At 54.1% G+C, this 17,710-nt stretch overlaps 1 protein-coding gene across 1 annotated transcript in view; it reads right to left on the reverse strand.

The window, feature by feature from the left end:
* Positions 1 to 7,319: 7,319 nt before the first annotated feature.
* MBTPS1 (membrane bound transcription factor peptidase, site 1) overlaps positions 7,320 to 17,710 on the reverse strand; it is a 52,394-nt gene continuing 42,003 nt past the window's right edge. Inside the window, exons 19-23 of the mRNA XM_044922135.1 lie at positions 15,684 to 15,824; positions 13,728 to 13,859; positions 12,630 to 12,756; positions 9,513 to 9,643; positions 7,320 to 8,157 (exon numbers count right to left, since the gene is read on the reverse strand). Of these exons, the coding sequence (XP_044778070.1) occupies positions 7,961 to 8,157; positions 9,513 to 9,643; positions 12,630 to 12,756; positions 13,728 to 13,859; positions 15,684 to 15,824 (728 nt within the window). The 3' untranslated portion in view covers positions 7,320 to 7,960. The remainder of the gene's footprint in view (positions 8,158 to 9,512; positions 9,644 to 12,629; positions 12,757 to 13,727; positions 13,860 to 15,683; positions 15,825 to 17,710) is intronic.

The following is a 17,710-nucleotide window of genomic DNA, read 5'->3' on the forward strand; positions in this document are numbered from 1 at the left end:
TCTCATCTCCAGATCCTTACCTTCACTGCACCTGCAGAGACCCCTTTTGCACATCCACGGCTCTAGGGCACACTATTCAGCACTCTGCTCCCCACGTATCTGGGGCCTGAGCGTATTCTCAGTCATTCTGTCAGACAGTCATTCAACAAACACTGACTCAGAGCGAATCGGAGGTGAAAGAGGTCTCCACTCTGGAGGAAGGGGCAACCTGTGAGGAGATCAGGACCAGACAAATAGGCACGGTCCAAAGGGAGGAGTGACCACGAGGCTCCAGGAGCAGGGGCATCTGGAGGAGCTCCCGGGAAGAAGGTGACAAGTCTGTGCACCCTTGGTGAAGGGAGGAGGGGAGGCATTCAGGGGAGTGGGGAGTCCCCATGAAGGCTCAGCCGGGGGTCCCGGGAAGGCCTCTGTGTTCTGCTGTCCCCCAGGGTAGAGACCCAGATCGGGCACCTGGGAAAGGCCTTTCTTGCTGTAGGAGACATTGAAACCCCACCTCCTCCTTCTGGAGGTTTTCCAGGAACACAGTGAGGTCATCGGCCCCCCGAGGAGGGTGGTGGGCACCTGGGGAAGGCAGGTAGAGCTGGGCAGCAGCCCAGGCAACTGGAGGGCAGAGAGCAAGCCCAGGCTCAAGCCTCAAAAGCTGCACAGCTCTGACCGGCTCCCCTCACGTCCTCCCCAAGGCAGTGAGAGGAGATCAAGAGCCTCACCAGCGGCTGGCTTTGTACTTCTTAATCTGGGCTCTGGAGCCTGGGGCACCTCAAGGTCCCTGCCTGGACACCTCATTAGCTGCCCATTAACGTGCATGACTTAGAAATTGGCCACTGGGCTGTGAAATTCCACTCAGTGAGGAAAACCTCTTAGTTCTGAGAGGCTTTGATATGCACCCCCTGCCAGCCTCCCAGGGCCTCCCAGGGCTGAGTGACCTTTCCAGCTGGGCTGCTGTGGAGAGGTGCCCGGGGGGCCCCATCCTTGCAGGCGGGCAGCTGGCTCGGGTGGGGTGCACACTGGCACCTCGGAGCACCAGGCAGGTGGTGGCTCAGCCCAGTGCCCCCACGCGGGAGCCGTCCCCCTTCTGCGTCATCCCAAAAGGGGAGCACCTGTAATCAACTGACCTTGTCAGACCATCAATGACCCTGTCATTCTTCTCCAGGGTCCAGCTCCTTTCCTTCTCCACACAGTATGGGTCACCTGATAGGTTCAGAACTGCAGGGAGAAAGACCTCACTTGTTACCCTGGACCTCGGTGCTCATACCCCTTAGAAAGTTCTGGAAGGTGGATGAGGGCAGGTCCCAGGTCCCCTCGTGCACTGGCTCTGCAGTCTGGGTCTGGGCCTCGCTGGGACCACCTGGGAAATGGGATCACAACAGCTCCCACCCAACAGGGACGTTGGGAGGACTCAGGAGAATGTGCTCTCGGCACCGAAGTGAGCAGTAGATGTCATTGGGAATAGTGCATGTCAAATTCCATTACTGGCATTTATGTGTCTTTCCCTCGGTCTGATTCTGAGCTTCTGGAAGAACGTTCTCAACACTGGCTGCCCAAGGAACTCTTCTAGAGGAACCAGAGCCGGACTCACCCTCAGAGCTTCGGTGACCGTGTTCTGGGGCGGGCATCCAGATTGCCACAAAGCCCCCCCAGAGCTGCTAAGGTGATGTGTAGGAGGAGCACTGTTCTTTGCAGGAAGGGACCCTGCCTCACTGTGCCCCTGGGCCCACGGCCCCCCGTTACCCTCGGCGTCTGCCCCAGGCCTCGGGCAGCTTAACAGAAGCCAGCTGGGCTGAACCAGCCGCGGAAGCAGAGAAGCCTCAAGCTCTTCAGGTGCCAGGAGCCGGTGGCCTGTCATGGGCAGGTCCACCCGCAGCAGCTACCCGCAGTTCTCTTGCGCAAATGCACCACAGCTCGGGGACAGAAGGACCCAGCATGCTCGGCGGACTGACAGCTCGTGAAGATGTCCTCATCCCGATCCCAGACCTGTGAACGCGTGAATGGACACAGCAAAAGGGACTCTGCCAATGACAATTAGGGACCTTGAGATGGTGCGAGTGTCCTGCCTGGGCCGGATCACCCCAGCGCCCTGACCACAGGGACACAGGAAGGGTTAGAGGTCAGGGGGGAGAAGGTGGGGTCAGGACTTTGGAGGTGGGGAGGGGCCAGGAGCCGAGGAACGCAGGCCCCTCTAGAGGCTGGGAAAGACCGGGAAGCTGGTTCTCCCCGGGAGCCTCGGGAGGGAGCCAGCACCGCCCACACCTGATTTCAGCCCACAGGCTGATTTTGGCTTTCCAACCGCCAGAACGATAGGAGACTAAATGTGTTTTCGGCCCCAACTTCATAGAAACTTGCCGCAGTGGCAACAGGAAACGGATTCACCCAATACCCTGGGTTCTGACGCTCGGGCCTCTCAGAGAGGCTGGAGGTCCGGGACCCCCACCCACCCGCCTCCGCCCCACACTCAGGGCAGGGGCTGGGCCTCTGGGTGACACACGGCCCAAGGGCATGGGCTGTGCCAAGTGCTGCTGTCCACCCCCTCCAATGAGGGGCTGGTGCCCCAAATTAGGACCCAGAACCCAGCTGTGGGTGAAGGGAGGGCACTGCACCCTCGCAGCCAAAGGAGGGGGGTGCTGTTTCAGCGGCCAGACAGCAGGCTGATGGCAGGGCAGTAAGGACGGCACCTGGCCCCTGACCCCTGGGCCCCTCTGCCTCTCCCTGCCCCCACGCCTGGTACAAGAACCCCCTGGGGAGATGTGGGGGTTTGGGTGGTAAATCACGTAAAATCCACCATCTGAGCCCCTGAAAAGCATAGTCCTGTGGCAGACTGCATTCACAATGTTGTGCAAGCACCGCCACCACAGAGTTCCAGAACATTCCATCCCCCAAAGGAAAGCCCTGTACCCATCAGCAGTCGCTACCTGCCCCCACCAAGCACACTAGCCAGTTGTCTGTCCCTGCGGCCGCCTGTCCCGGACATTTCACAAACATACGATCACACGCTCTGTGGCCTTTTGTGTCTGGCTTCCTTCACTCAGCAGGACGTTGTCAAGGTCCAGGAATCAGTACTTCATCCTTTAGTGGCTGAAAAATGTCTCGGTGTCAGGATGTGCCACTTTCTGCTCATCCGCTCATCTGCTGACACACACATTTGGGTTGTTTTCGGCTTTTGGCCATGGTGAATAGTGTGGCTGTGAAAGGTCATGTACAGATTTTGCTCAAACACCTGTTTTCAATTCTTTTGGGTCTACGCCTAGCAGTGGAATAGCTGGGTTGTACGGTGGTTGTTTATGGGGAGCTTGTAAAACAGATTTCAAAGCTCCTCCCAAGGAGCCTATGACTGCAAGTCTGGGGCCAGGCCCAGGAATGTGTATTTCTAAGTGACTCACCTGCAGTACCCTGTGTCACCAGCAAACGAAACCAAGATCTGTGTGTTAATATCCGCTTATGCAGGTAATACCAACCGTTTAAATAAAAAAAAAAAAAAATCAAGAATCTTACTATTTCTCTGGAAACTTCTATTTCATCTACATACGAGTCCTCGACTCCATTTTACGTCCAGCAAATCTAAATCTAAGTAGCACCCCCATTATTACCAGTAAGTGGGCATCCTTCCTGCCACGGGAAAAGGGGAAGCAGCCTGGCCTCAAGGGACCCAGGCCAGACCTGGGCTGGAATGCTGGTCTCACCTTGGTTTTCTCACCTGGGAAGTGGCAGTGAGAGCATCACAGGTGGCTGAGACGCCCAGGTGGCTTCCTGCACCCAAGACCCAGGCCAACGCCAGGAGGGTGGTGGGCACTCTGCAGACGCAGTGCATCCTCTCACTGCTGGGGCAGTGCCCTCAGACCCACCGTGCATGGGGCCCCCTCCTGTGGGGGCACACAGGACGGACACAGGCACGTGCAAGAAGACCTCAGACCTCAGCGTGTGATCGTATGTTTGTGAAATGTCCGGGACAGACCCTCGTGTCCCCTAAGGCGGGGCTGAGGGTGACAATGGGGCACCCAGCGTCCCTGTTTCCAGCTCACCTCCACAGCACCTTCGAGGTTCCTGCAAACAGGACCCCTGCCTGGCTCCTGAGAGACAGCACGGTTAGGGATGAGCCCTGGGGCCCAACCGCCATGCCCAGCCTGCTCCCTCAGATGTATCTGTGGTTGTGGTGGGCTGACTTTTTTTTTTTTTTTTTTTTTTAAAGATGCAGGTGCTCTCTGGGATGACGGGAGTTCACACAAGGGCAACAAAGGATCCCCGACAAGCAGGGAGTTGGCCCAGCCTGGGTGCAGCCATCACATGCATCTGTCACCGTGGAACGATCTATCACTGACAACAGCTGACACAAGGCAGCACGGCTCGGTGAGCAGGGCCCCCAGCAGGAAGCAGCCGGGCTGGAACTGGAGCCTGAGGCTACAGCCGGGGTGCAGTCCAACACCTGTGCCTGGATGACGACATCCCCTTCATACGTCCCAGGTGGACCCTGGGCATCCCAGTGCAACCACCACCAAGGGCTCTTTTAGGGGAAGACATCTGTTTTCCAGACCCCGTTATCTGGTTCTCCCCAGAGACCTTGTCCCCTTTCCAGGGAAGCACTCCCCAAAGAAGACCTCTCTCAGCTCAGCCTCACCCACTCCTCCGTCCCCTCCCGTCCTCCTATGGCTCTGTCCAAGGCCTCCATGTCCAGTCATCCTCCTAGTGTGTCACTGTCCCAGAAGTGAGGCGTACAGGCTCAGTTCCAATCCTGCCTGCACCAGTGGTGTGGTTCTGGGCCAAGTACCGGGCCCCTGGCCATGCACAGAGACTCAACGCACATAGTCTACTTAGCGCGGTCAGCCCAGCATACAGGTCCTGAGAGTACCCCTCTGGCTAGAAGACAGGAAAGGATCCACCTTCTTTTTTACACGTTACACCTCTATTAACGCAGCGCTTTTTGGCAGGCCCAGCACAGAACAGGCTGCCAGCTCCTGGGCACATCCCCATCCATACCCAGGGCTCTAGGATGGCTAGGAAGCTGCCCCGTACTCAGAGGCCCACTAGAGTCTTCACATGGTCGCTACTGAACTTCACCTTGCTACATCATCCCCCATGCAGTTTCCCTTCATGGAGCTGCGGTAACCACGGGTCCCTAAAAATCCTACTACTTGCTAACAACTCTTCCGTTCTTGTCCTGTCCCAACTATGCGACCCTACGGACCCTACGCCCGAACCTAAACCATACATGTGTGTGCCCCGGCTGGCACAGTCCACCCTGTCTAAACAGGAGAGCCAGTCCCGAAGGCAAGGGACACCCGTGGACGCCGACCTCGAAGGCCAGGTGAGGGACCTTCCCAGCAGGCAGGAACAGGAGACACTCCCAGGTCCAAGTTCCATCTTTCGGGGAGGAGATGTCCAAGTCCGCAGAGAGACAGGCGCACCCACGGCCTTCAGCTGGCAGGGAGACTCTGGGGTCTAGAACTTCGTTCCACAACCACATGGCCTACGGTGTTAGGGAGACTTTACAACAGAGACGGAGAGAGAGCGTAAGTCACAAAAAATGTCTCTAATTCAGTCATTTGCCAACATACTCCAGGTTTCAGGCTTCCCTGGAACAACCTGACGATGTGCTGTCCCCGAGACAAGGCCTGGGCATTCCAGTCAGCCCAGCTCCCACAGCCTGCTGTCTTACTCCAAGGCCGTGTCCTCATTCCCGAGACCTGCCTGTGCACGAGGACAGGCTGTGACCCCGGCTTCCACGGTGCCGAGCAGCAGGACAGGCAGCAGGACCAGAAGGCCCCATAACAACGCACAAGCCCCTGGTTCTGCCACACTGTCGCTACCCTTGGACCCCCGGCTCACCCGAGAACCGCAGGGCTACCGAACGCTTACGTCCTCCAGGCTGCTTGGGGTGAGAGAGCTTTGTGGGAACCCAAGAGATGCCTGCAACAGAGTGCAGGGAGGAGCCGCAAGGTCACCAGTGTGACCGCCAAGGATGGCCTGTCGCAGGGAGAGGTGAACCTTAGCGACGTCCCCTCATCCCGTGGCCTGGGCCTTTCTGGTCCAGGACCTCAGCAGCACCCTGATCGGCCTCTGCCCCTCCGGTCAGTCTGTCCTCACCTGCGATGTGAAGGCTCAGGTCAACTGGTTGGCATACGGAAACAGACTGGGCAGGCAAGGGTTAAGTATTAACGGGCTCCCTGGATTAGGTCATGGTTTCCTACAAATGGCACCTGGCAGATAAAAACGGCCTTCGTCAAAATTAAGACACTTTCATGCTTCAAAGGAGACAATCAGGAAAGTGAAAAGACAACCAACAGAACGAGAAAACACACTTGCAAGTCACATACCTGATAAGGGACCTGGACCTGGAATACAAAAACAGCTCTTACAACTCCGTGATAAACAAAACCCAATTACAAACTGAATCCGAACAGACAAGTCTCCAAAGAGGACATACAGATGGCCCACAAACACCTGAAAAGATGTTCAACATCATTCATCTTTAGGAAAATGCAAATCCCAACCACAACGAAGACACCACTCAACAGCCACGCTGTGCTAGAAGGATGCACGCTCACGGACCTGGGGGAGGACATGGAGAGCCGGGGACCCTCATGCCCGGCCGCTGGGAATACAAAATGGCGTGTTCGCTTTGGACAAGAAAGCTTGGCAGTTCCTCAGAAAGGTAAACAGGGGTGCTCTAAGATCTTACTTCTGGGTATTTACACCCAACAGAGATGAAAACTGATGTCCACACACAAACCTGTACGCAAATACTCTTAGCATCAGTAATCCTAAGTAAGCCAAAAAGTAGAACAGTCCCGACGTCCACCGACTGAGGAACGGATATACCAAGTGAGCCCATCCACACGCCGTACTGTTGCCCGGGCCATGAAAAGGCATGACGTCCTGGTCACGCTACCACACGAGTGCGTCTTACAAACGTGCTAAGGGGAAACAATGGGCCACGTATCGCATGATTCCGCGTGCGTGCAATGTGTGGGCCAGGTACATCCCCGTACAGGAGGGGTTCTCATGGGCTTGGAGGGAAGGACTAGAGCTTGATTTCTGAATGGCAACAGTTTGTTTTGGGGGGCTGATGACAATGTTCTGGAATCACAAGGGTGACGATTACACAACCTTGGGAATACACTAAAAACCACTGAATTGGACACGTCAGAGAATTTTACAGTATGTGAGTTAGAGCTCAAACAACCCCCCCTACCCCCCCTGCCCCCACCCAGCAGGCTGACTAGGAACCCGTTCCAGCAGGTCATCAGGGAGAAACGGGGCAGGCGGAAGAAGAGCCTGCAGGTCATCAGGGAGAAACGGGGCAGGCGGAAGAAGAGCCTGTTACACCCTTCTTTTCAGCTTCATACAGATAATGCATATTTATTGAAAATTCTCTTCACCGACAATGGTGAAATCAAGACCCCAAATTACAAAACATGATGGCAGTTGATACTTATAAAAATAAAGCGAAGGTCTATGTTTCACAGATCTGTGCAAGTTTCCTTCAAATCTCAGTCTGTCCTTTCATCAAAAAGGAGATCACGGAATCTGTGTTATTCCTCATGATGTCATAGTAAAAAAACCGCATTCCACTGACAAAAAAAATAGCTTTGCTTCCAAATAGCAACAGTCTTTAAAGTGACTTTTCCCAACAATAAATATAGAAAATAGCCTTTGAGGAGCACAGTTCAGCTTGGTCAGGGCTTCCGCTGGTGTAACTCGGCGCACCCCTCGGGTCAGGAGCCCCCAGCCAGCCTGCCCGGGCCCCTCCAGGTGCGTGCCGTGGCCGCGGGAGGTCTCCCCGGAGGCTGATCCGCGAGTGAGCCCCTCCCGCAGGTCCCTGCAAGGCCCAATGAAGACAGACTCTATGCCACTGCAGCTGGAGACCTGATCCCTCTCCAGTGGGGCTGCCCCGGGAAACTGCCAGCACCGCCCGCCCCTCATGGCCGTCCTCGAAGGCTCTCTTTGGCTCTCACGGTCAGCTGGTCTGGTGTCACACGGAAGGGGTCTTTGGTGGGTGAGCCTGCTGCATGAGCTGGGGGCGCTTCACCCTGGGCTTCCTGCGCTTCGGCCTGCTTCTGGCCTTGTTGATCTGTACCACAAAGAAGGCCAGGACCACCATGGCTCCCAGGAAGGCAAACACGGGGATGGTCTGGCCCACCTCCTGGTTGTAGCGGCCGGGCATGATCCCTGCAAGAGCACAGCAAGGGTCAGGGGCAGCAGAGCTCTTCGGCCACAGCCTCTGCCTCGGAGGCCAACGCGGCAGAAACAAATGCTAGCGAACTGCATCAGTGAGACTCACGGGGCAGACATCATCTGAAACCTGAGGTGAAGTGACCCGGGCCATCCGCAGAGAACAAATGAGAGATTCTCGGGTAAGCAGCCTCAGGAGTGAGGGTGGGAGGGGTGTCTTGAGGTGAGGTTTTTGCTCCTTCCACTCCCTATGCCACCTCAGACGGAGTCCACGACTGGCCCTTCCTCCGTCACAGACAACCTACAACAGGGGTGCCTAGAGCTGCTTTCGGTTTCCCTAAGTGCATCGCAAGACGGAGGAGTCTGGACACTGGGAAGGAAAGGAGGTGCTGGGGTCAGAGCAGCTGAGTGGGAGGATGAGGAGGGAGGCCGGGCAGGGAGTAAGGACGGCTGGCCATGCCCCACCCTCCTGGGAAAGCCTTCCACAGATGGGACATGTGGTCACAAGTTAAGAGTGGCAGCTGGCAGACCCTTGGTCCCAGAACTAACCATCATCGGTACACCCCATGAGTACGGGCAAGGCCCTCAGGAGCTTGGCATCACCACGCAAAGTTCCCAGGGTTGGAACACATGGGCCATGGCACGCCAGTTCCTGGAACCAGGGATCCCATGGGGAGCTGTAACCTCTTGGAAGAGCAAAGGGATCTCCAGAGAGAAACTGCTGCCCACACCTTGCTGGAATAACTGGGTATCAGCTGTTCCAGGTAAGGGAGAACCTGTCCCAAATGGTCTCGTCAGGCTGAAAGCCACTGCCTGTGGGGGGGATATTTTATGTCACTTGGGGTGAGGGGACACAATCAGATCAGCTGAGGGGCACAGACCCGCTTTCAATGGAGTATCCCAACCTAGTAAAGTCCCATCCCAGGTGGGCCAGAACAGAGAATCCGTGGAGACCTCTGGGCTGAGGGTTTAGGGGCCAGGGTGGCTCAGCCACTGGCTGGGACCAAAACCAGCAGATGACAGGCGTTCCCAGGGATGCACCATACATGTCTGCTTGCAGAACTTTGACAAGAGTGTGCAAATTACTCTACTGGAAGAATTTTAAGTGTAACGCCTGGCTATCCTGAAAGAACTTCAAATTCGAAGATCACGGTACAATGTTCTGAAGGGAACACGGTGTGTTAATCTCTGAGGCCCACTTCTGGCCTTGTTGATTCGTACCACAAAGAAAGTCTGGACCAGATGCTCCCAGGAGGGCAAAGACAGGTGCATCTGGCCCACCCTGCAGGGGACTGGGGGTACCGGAACAAACCAGAGTAGGGTTGAGCACACTGAAGCACCTACGAACTGACCTCCAGGCATGTCCCAGGCACCGCTCTCTCCGGGAGACAACGGTCTCACTTGAGGGCGGTTCGATCGAAAGTTGGGCAATACCACTTTGTCCAGGTCGATGGAGAGCAGCTTCTGATGTTTCCAAAGATTACTTCACGAAAACGGATTAAAACAAAATAAAAATAAGCAATTGTACTAGCTTATGATGTTTAGCCAATACCTAAGAAATAAAAAGTAATTTAAGGAGAAAGGTGAAGTGACATCCCACTGACACCAACCTAAGCCCAACAGCATAGCAACACTAGTGACAGCTTCGAGGTCCCAAGACAGAAATGTCAAATCAAGTCCACACGCGTGCGATAGGAGTATTCTGAGGAGGGGCCAGTTCTACTGGGCTCCTAACAGGCCCCACAGAGCCTGCTTCTGCTTAAACTGGACTGGCTGCCAAGCAGTGGGAGAGGAAAGCACACATTAAGCTCTGAAAGGAGCCTGAGCACAGGAACTGAAGCCAGGGCTCAGGGACCCGGGCCGGCAGGAAGGTGCGTGCACGTCTCTGCCATGAGGTACCACGGCCGGCCAAGCCTGCCTTCTGATGAACATAGACCAAGGCGGCCTAGGAGGCTCCACGGGTGCCGGGAACCAGACATCCTCTCTGTCCTCAAGGACGCCACCACGAGGACGGAGGATGAGGCACACACGAAGAGGGGAGCAATTGAGAGAAGCAAACCATGGGAATGAGCATCGGCCCTGCCTGCTGGGCCAGGACGGGGAAGAAAGAACGGTAGTAGCACCGCTATTCTCGTTCCTGATCTGAGACCCCAGCGTTTCAGGATCATATCTGAAGAACAGAGAGGCTGACATGCTGCACAGGGCAGCGAACAGCTTGGGGGGGGGGGGGTGCCTAGATTAGAGCAGAGTGCAATCAGGCCATCTGAAGACTGCTCTGGCCGACTCGGGGGAAAGGAATACAATGTGTTTGCTGATTACTTCTGGAAGCGGTCGGCCTGTCTTGTACTTTGGCCGACTGAGGCAAAGAGACTCCGTTCTCTGGGCACCTGGGGTGAAGGGGCACCGGGCGACCCCGGGTCTGGGAAGGGCCCTTTCTGTGCAGGAAGGAGAGAAACTACTCTCACCTACTTGCAGCTGGGCAGCTGCTTGGAAAACGCTGGTGAGCCCAACACCTGTCCTGCCTCACAGGAGTGGGACTTTTAAGTTGCAGGTTTCATCATCTGAAAATTAAACTGACAAGGTGAAGTTACGGAATCAAGGCCAAATAAGCTTTATGACCCTGCAGCTGAATAGATGCAGGCTGTGCTTGAATTCTGACGGGAGATCCTGCTCTGGAATTTAATTATCTGGCGATGGCACTTTCTAGTTGAACAATCGTGGAAAACGGCACACTGCGTTGTAGTCTGAAAAATTCATGACACTCCCAACGGAAGGACGGAGGGGCCACCTTGCCCACAGGTTCCTCTCGGGTGTGACATTCCTGCGACTGCTCTAAGTAAGGACACCTGATGCCCAACAATGAAACCAAGAAGGGGGTCATTTCAGAGGCGGACAGAAACTTGGCGCTCAGCATCGGCCTGACGGACACGAGGCCTTTCCAGGGCCGTCTAGAGCCGTCTGACATGGTCTCCGATCTCTCAGCTTCAGAATCGAGACCCAGACTGAGGACTGAAAATAATTTTCAACAAAATGTTTCATATGAGATAAGGGGGAGGCTGACTGGGCGTGTTAAGAAGCAATTCTCGAGAATGCTGGCGGATGCCAAATCCCAGGCGCTGCACGCCGTCCTTGACGGCTGGCTAGTGGCGGCCAGATTCCTGACGTGGGCACATGTAAGGACCAAGGACAGCCTTATCTGCTTCTGAGTCCCGAACAGCACTGTGCGGAGAAACTGGGCTTTGGCAACTCTGGCCAACACTGACTGTCCCCTGAGTCGGAAGTGCTGACCACAGCTGGAATGAAAGTCTGGTCCGAATGCTACAATAATGGGAGCTTATGAATAAATGGGATGTAAAAATGGAATCTCATCAGAAATTTTTAAATGATGGGATGTTAACTAGAATGGAAAAGTACTCTGTAATTAAAGTTTCAGGAACAAACAGCTGACGAGAAGACGACATGAACCCTCTACAATCCCACGGTCTTCTGCCAAGCATGTTCTCAAGAGGGCAAACGGTCCGTGACTGGTGCATGAGGAGTCTGTTCACAACGTGCAGGCATCCTCCTCTGGTGGCTCACAGCGTCGATGGTGGTCCTCTGTCCCCCGCCACCCCCAGCCCCGGCCACAGCAAAGCCTGCACACGCCGAGACCCAAGCTAAGGGGGAGCCTGGTAGGGGGAGCCCCAGCGGCCAGGAGGCGTGAGCTGTGCTGCCGGTGAGGGGGACGGCCGCCGCGGCACCACTCGAAGAAGAGGTGTGGGCGGACCGCCCGCAAGCTGGCCTGGGGCACGGGCCCCTGCCTCACTGTGCCAGGACCCCAAATCAGGACAAGCCCCCATTCTTCTGGCCAGAAACAGGGAGGAGGAGTGAGGGGGAGAAAACACGGGAAGCAGCGTGCTCAGCTGGCTGAGGTGCCCAGGAAGAAACAGCAGGAACCACTCTAGCTGTGGCTTCTGAAAGCAAAGGGCGCAGACGAAGCGTCGGTGGAATCAGTGAGATGAAGCAGTAGGTGGCCCCGCAGCCCCGGGCACCACACGCACAGGGACCCCGGGGGAGGGCGCAGACACACGCTCCGGCCCCCAGCGGGAACACATACCGCCTCCAAGCAGTCTGAGCCCCCCGCCCGCCCGGGCGCGGACAGAATAACCCGTCAGCATTTCAGAACCTGAACCAGAGGAATCAGAGCTGTTCAAGGGACAGCACCATCAGATCTCAGCTTCTTAAGCAAGAATCAATCAAACCTAACAAAATGCTAATTAGCCAAAGCACTTCTTCAGGCAGGACACCACCAGAGCATAATTCGAAAGGTCGATGTGGGGGCTCACCAATTTAAATAACATCACAAAATGACAAGCCGGAAGATCGGATGATTTGATAATGATGTCAGTAAAATTCCATTCTCTTAGAAAAAAAGAGTAATGAATCACAAACCACGCAGAAGGAGTGGAAAAGCACAGGAAGGCACTAACCTGGGAGCCGTCTCGTTTAAAGGCTGTGGCTTGGCCCACGACAGGTGCGGACAGGCCGGCAGAGCCCGAGGCTCCGGGCCTCCCAAACGGGCCTCGAGGACCTTGGAGTACCGATGCAGGTGGTTCCCTGGGGCGGCAGCAACACCAGCGACACAAAACCGCGGTCGTTAGAAGATGCAGAGACAAGGGAGGTGCCTTAGCCTGTCTGCCCGCCAACAGGCCCGCCACGCGCCCTGGTAACCTGGCTCCCAGTGCTGACTGGTGCCCCCAGGGACACGTGCTCACTGCTCACAGGGAGTGAACAGAGCAGAAGGACCACGCCAGACGCATGGCCATGGCCGGGCGACTTACTGACCACATTTCCACACACGAGGCTATACTCGAAGAATCTAACCTGTAGATACACTTCAGAAAGAAAAGCTTTCTTGGAATATTTAATTTTCAGGCAAAACAAAAAAAATGAGCATTTTCAAATTTCAGAATTTATTTCTTAGACCTGCCCTGTCTAGTACTGTAGCCACGTGTGGGTACTGAGCAACTGAAACAGGGCTGTCAACGTTTCAACAATGTTCTGGTGTACTGGGCCAAAGAACTTCACTAAAATGAATTTCACCCATTTCTTTTTGCTTTTTTAGCGTGGCCACTGGAAGATCAGAATTGTATCTGCAGCTCACACTACCCTTCTGGAGGTCCCCACGGTGAGGATCTGCCACACAGCGGGCTAGGCCACACGTCGCCACGGCTCACTGCCCCGTGACCTCGACCAGTTACACCTCTCAACTCCTGTCTCTTCATCTATTTTCCCAGAGCTCTGCGAGGCCCTGGGGAGGTGACCCGTGTGCCTGGCACTTGGTGAGCACTCAGAAACACTGGCCCTTCTTCCTGAAGACCCCCAGGAGCTGGGGCTCCATCTGTGAGAGGAGACAGTACATGCTAACTTGGGGCAGTGTGGGGACCTCGGAGTGCACGTCCTATCTATTCCCAGGAGAACAGCCCGCCTGTGAGCATTGGGAACAGCCGGGGGCTCGCCAACAGGCTCTGTTTCTAGCAGGCACGACGGCCTCCTGAAGCAGCCAGGCGCCCGCCACACACACTCACCTTCCATCCTCTCTGGAGTGGCCGAGCCGGCTCCGCTGGGAGGGCGCTGCCGGTTCCCAGAATGACTGAGGCTGGGAGGGGTCACCCCATAGGACGTGTACTGAAGGAGTGCATCCAGGAGCCAAAAGCAGTCTGTGGGTTCAATGGGCAAGCTGTTTAGGGATCAGTGTTTTTAAGGAATCCCAACAGGAAAATAAAAGCCCCCCAAATGAGGAGAAATGGAAGGTGAGAAAATCACTTATTCTTGAGAAGCGCAATCCTCTGCGGTCAGCGCCAGCCCACAAAGACTAGCATGACGGACAGGACCTGACTGTGGGCCTCATTCCTGGCCCCAGGACTCAAGTGGGACAGTGCCACTGGGCGCTGGGCTGGACAGGCTGCCCGAGCGCCACCTGGCTCTGGGCCCCTCACAATGAGGACAGAATGGAGCCCACTCAGGGATGGCCAGACCACGTGACACCCACTGAGCAAAGAATTGCTCAGAGAACAGGGCACCAAAGCTTCTGCCAATTTCTGGAGGCTGTCCTCAGGGAAGGATCTGGATCTACACTTCGAGGGGGGGAGCCAGGACCACTGTGTGCACTCCACTGGGAAGTGAATTCAAGGTCAACACAAGTGCAGAGTCTAGTAACTGGGCCAGTGGGCCCCACAATGTATGGGAACAGGGAACAGTCAGTTATTCTGAGGGACCCGGGAAGGAGTCTAGGTGCTGGGCAGCGGCCGACGGCCCTCATCACAGACCCACGTGAAGGGTCCTCTCGTCAGGAGACTGAGATGCTGCAGCATCTGTAAACCTAGACCCGCTGCCTCCACGCGGGTTCTGCCCGCGTCCATCACCGCAGTCCCACTGCCACCAGCCAGGACTGGACAGGTCCCTGACATCTGACGCCAGCAAGCACTTCGCTCACTCAAGGGTGCTCTGGCCACGTGCTTGAGGATTTAGAACCAGGACAGTCCTCTCAGGCATTTAAAACTTTAATAAAGACTCTTACCAGAAGATCTCCAGTCTTAAAATCTCTATGGAAATAAAACATTAATCTTCTTTCAACTGTGACTTTAACCTTTTTAAAAAGACCAACCACATTCTGAGGATTTACACAAAACGCTAGGAATTTAGTCAAGCTCAACTTCACTCCAAGAGATGCACGCAGCTCCCAGCTCACACTCCCGTGGTTTCGCTCTTTGCTTGGGCCGGGTTCCTATTTGCAAATGTGAGGCTCCAGCCCCCCTCCCCGTCCCGTTCTCCAGGGAGCCCAAAGACAAGCTTTAGACCTGGCTGTGTCAGCACCTTACCAGGCCAAAGGATGCAACGCTTTCACTCCCATTTCCTCCTTCACAAAATGAGAAATCAACAGTCCGTGTCCAGGCTCAAAACCCCAAATTTGGAGGATGCACTGAGAGATACTGAAAAAGTGGAGGAATGCCAAGGACCAGTCCCCCCCTTGCCAGCTCCCCCCACACCCAACGAGGATACCGAACGCCCCCACTAATGAAGGCTCACAACAGCCAAATTCCCAAGTCTGGGAGGAGAGCCAAGCGCTGGTCCTCCAGAAAGAGTGGGTCCGACCTGGGAAGGGCACCCCACATGGCAGCGCCTGGGACGTACAGACTCCAGAGGGGGACGCGGGGGCAGGCAGAGCCAGGCAGAGAGCCTCTCCACTCAAACGCGACAGTCCCAGCATCTACGAGCCTGAGGACAGCGGCACGGTGGGGAAGGCAGGGCAGCCTGTACACACAGTCTTGTTTGGCTTGCTCCAGTGTCCAGACTTAGACACCTAGCGAACGTGCCACGCAGCGAAAGCAGCTGGGACTTGCCCGGCCGCCCTAGGCACTCAGCAGCAGGTCCCTGTATCTTCCAGCACCTTTCCAGGGCCTTTCCAGGGACAAGGGGGACGAAGGCTTTATACATCAGGCAGGTAGCCCAAGCTGTTTTGTGGCCACACCCCCAGCCCTCACCCTTCTGTCGGTGACTGTCATCCAAACAATTGGAGTCCCCGTACAGCACGATCCGGCCTCCGCCCTCGGCTGGAATCTGATAAAGTCCCAAAATGGGTACGTTTTCAACAATTGCCGTTTCCTGCTTTAAAACCTCCAATCCTAAAAAAATACCACAATGAAAACAAAAATATTGAGGAATAAATTATTTCTTTTGTCGAGGAATGAAATGATTTTCCAATCGCTACTTGATATTTAATCCACACGACCATTACTTGACATTTAGTCCACAAGACCAAAAGGAAAAAAAAAAATCACAGCAAAATCTAATATTCAATCACAACAGTGCAAACTTTTACAACATGAAAACGTTTTAAGTGCCATTAATTTGGTTTTAGCAAAACTCACATGTGTATAGACATTTCCTGCCATCCTCTTATATTTTCACTTGAAATGGTGGTACATAGTATTTTTAATCCTGAAAACACACATACATGTCCCCTCTGATTCTGCTGAAAGGCCTATGTCCCGGGGCTGCGCTCACAAGGGGCCACTGGCCAGGCAGCTCTCGGTATACATGGGTACCTTTGCGGATTCGGTTACACATACCTAGGTTTGGCATTTTATTATTAAAAATGAGGACAAATATACCTAATTTTTTTTTAAAGGGATAGTCTTTTTTTTTTTTTTAATTTTATTTATTTATTTGACAGAGAGAGACACAGCGAGAGAGGGAACACAAGCAGGGGGAGTGGGAGAGGGAGAAGCAGGCTTCCCACTGAACAGGGAGCCTGATGTGGGGCTCGATCCCAGGACCCTGAGATCATGACCTGAGCTGAAGGCAGACGCTTAACGACTGAGCCACCCAGGTGCCCCCAAATATAACTAATTTTTAAAACAGATGCCCACATACTTTAAATTCACATTTAAGACACTGGTTACGTTTGTCTCACGATACAAATGTTCCCACAGTGCAGCCTTCTTACCTCTGCCCAATCAGATGACACAGTTTACAATAAGAACCGAATCAAGAAGTCAAAAACGCATCAGTGCCACGGGGAGCAGCTGCCAGTGACCTCACCATACAGCCTACAAGGCCGGCCCCGAAGCCAGAGCTCTCCTCTGCACTGGACAGGACGCACATCTGCTGCACGCTGCTCACCGTGCTGGTAACATCTAAATTACAGTCTGTGGCTGTAAAAATATGGCATTTCCTGCTCTCTGTGCACAACCCCACTAGGAACTAAGTGCAAGAGAAAACAAGATTCTCTTTGTTGGAGGGAAAGACAGAGCAGGAAAACAGATGAAATGGGGCAAGCGCGCGCTGCGTTGCCACATGGCCTCGTGGTTTGTCAGAGGTTTGTTTCTGACAAAAGGGTCCCTCTTGATCCAGCATAACCTAGATTTTCAAATTCCTATTTCGTACCCAAAAGATTATTCAACTTAAAGGCTATCTGTAAATTAAAAGCCACTTAGAAAGGACTTGAAGATAATTAATTTTTATTTTCACCAGCAGAACAGCGAAACAGGCACCCTGAAATCTACAGTGATATGCCCCCCTCCCCAAACCAGGCAGCAATAAGCCGACAATGAGACCACTACTCTCGCACCTGCACCAGAAACTACGCTGCCCTGGGAGAAACGGATTCCAGAAGAAATCACTAGCCCATGGTAAACTGTGCCTAGCAACTGGGAACACAGAATCATTGATGTGCCTCAAGTTAAAATACAACCTTATGAACACAGATCTATTTATTGACTGACCTTGCCTTGATGAAGGGAAAAAAAAATCACTCTAGGTAATAAAAAATAAATTCTATCTTATAAGTGCAAACAGATGACAGAGAAATTCTGCCTTCTTGTCATTTTTAACCAAAGAAACTGTCCTAACTTCCAATTACAGAAAATGGCGACCTTCATTAGAAGCAAAACTGCAAGGAAGACCTTTCTTTTCTTCAAATTCTTTTTTTCTTTTTTAAGATTTTAAGTAATCTCTACATCCAGTGTGGAGCCAGAACTCATAACCCCAAGATCAAGAGTCGCATGCT

Source organism: Neomonachus schauinslandi, chromosome 16 (genome assembly GCF_002201575.2).
Source record: "Neomonachus schauinslandi chromosome 16, ASM220157v2, whole genome shotgun sequence".
Lineage (NCBI taxonomy): Eukaryota > Metazoa > Chordata > Mammalia > Carnivora > Phocidae > Neomonachus > Neomonachus schauinslandi.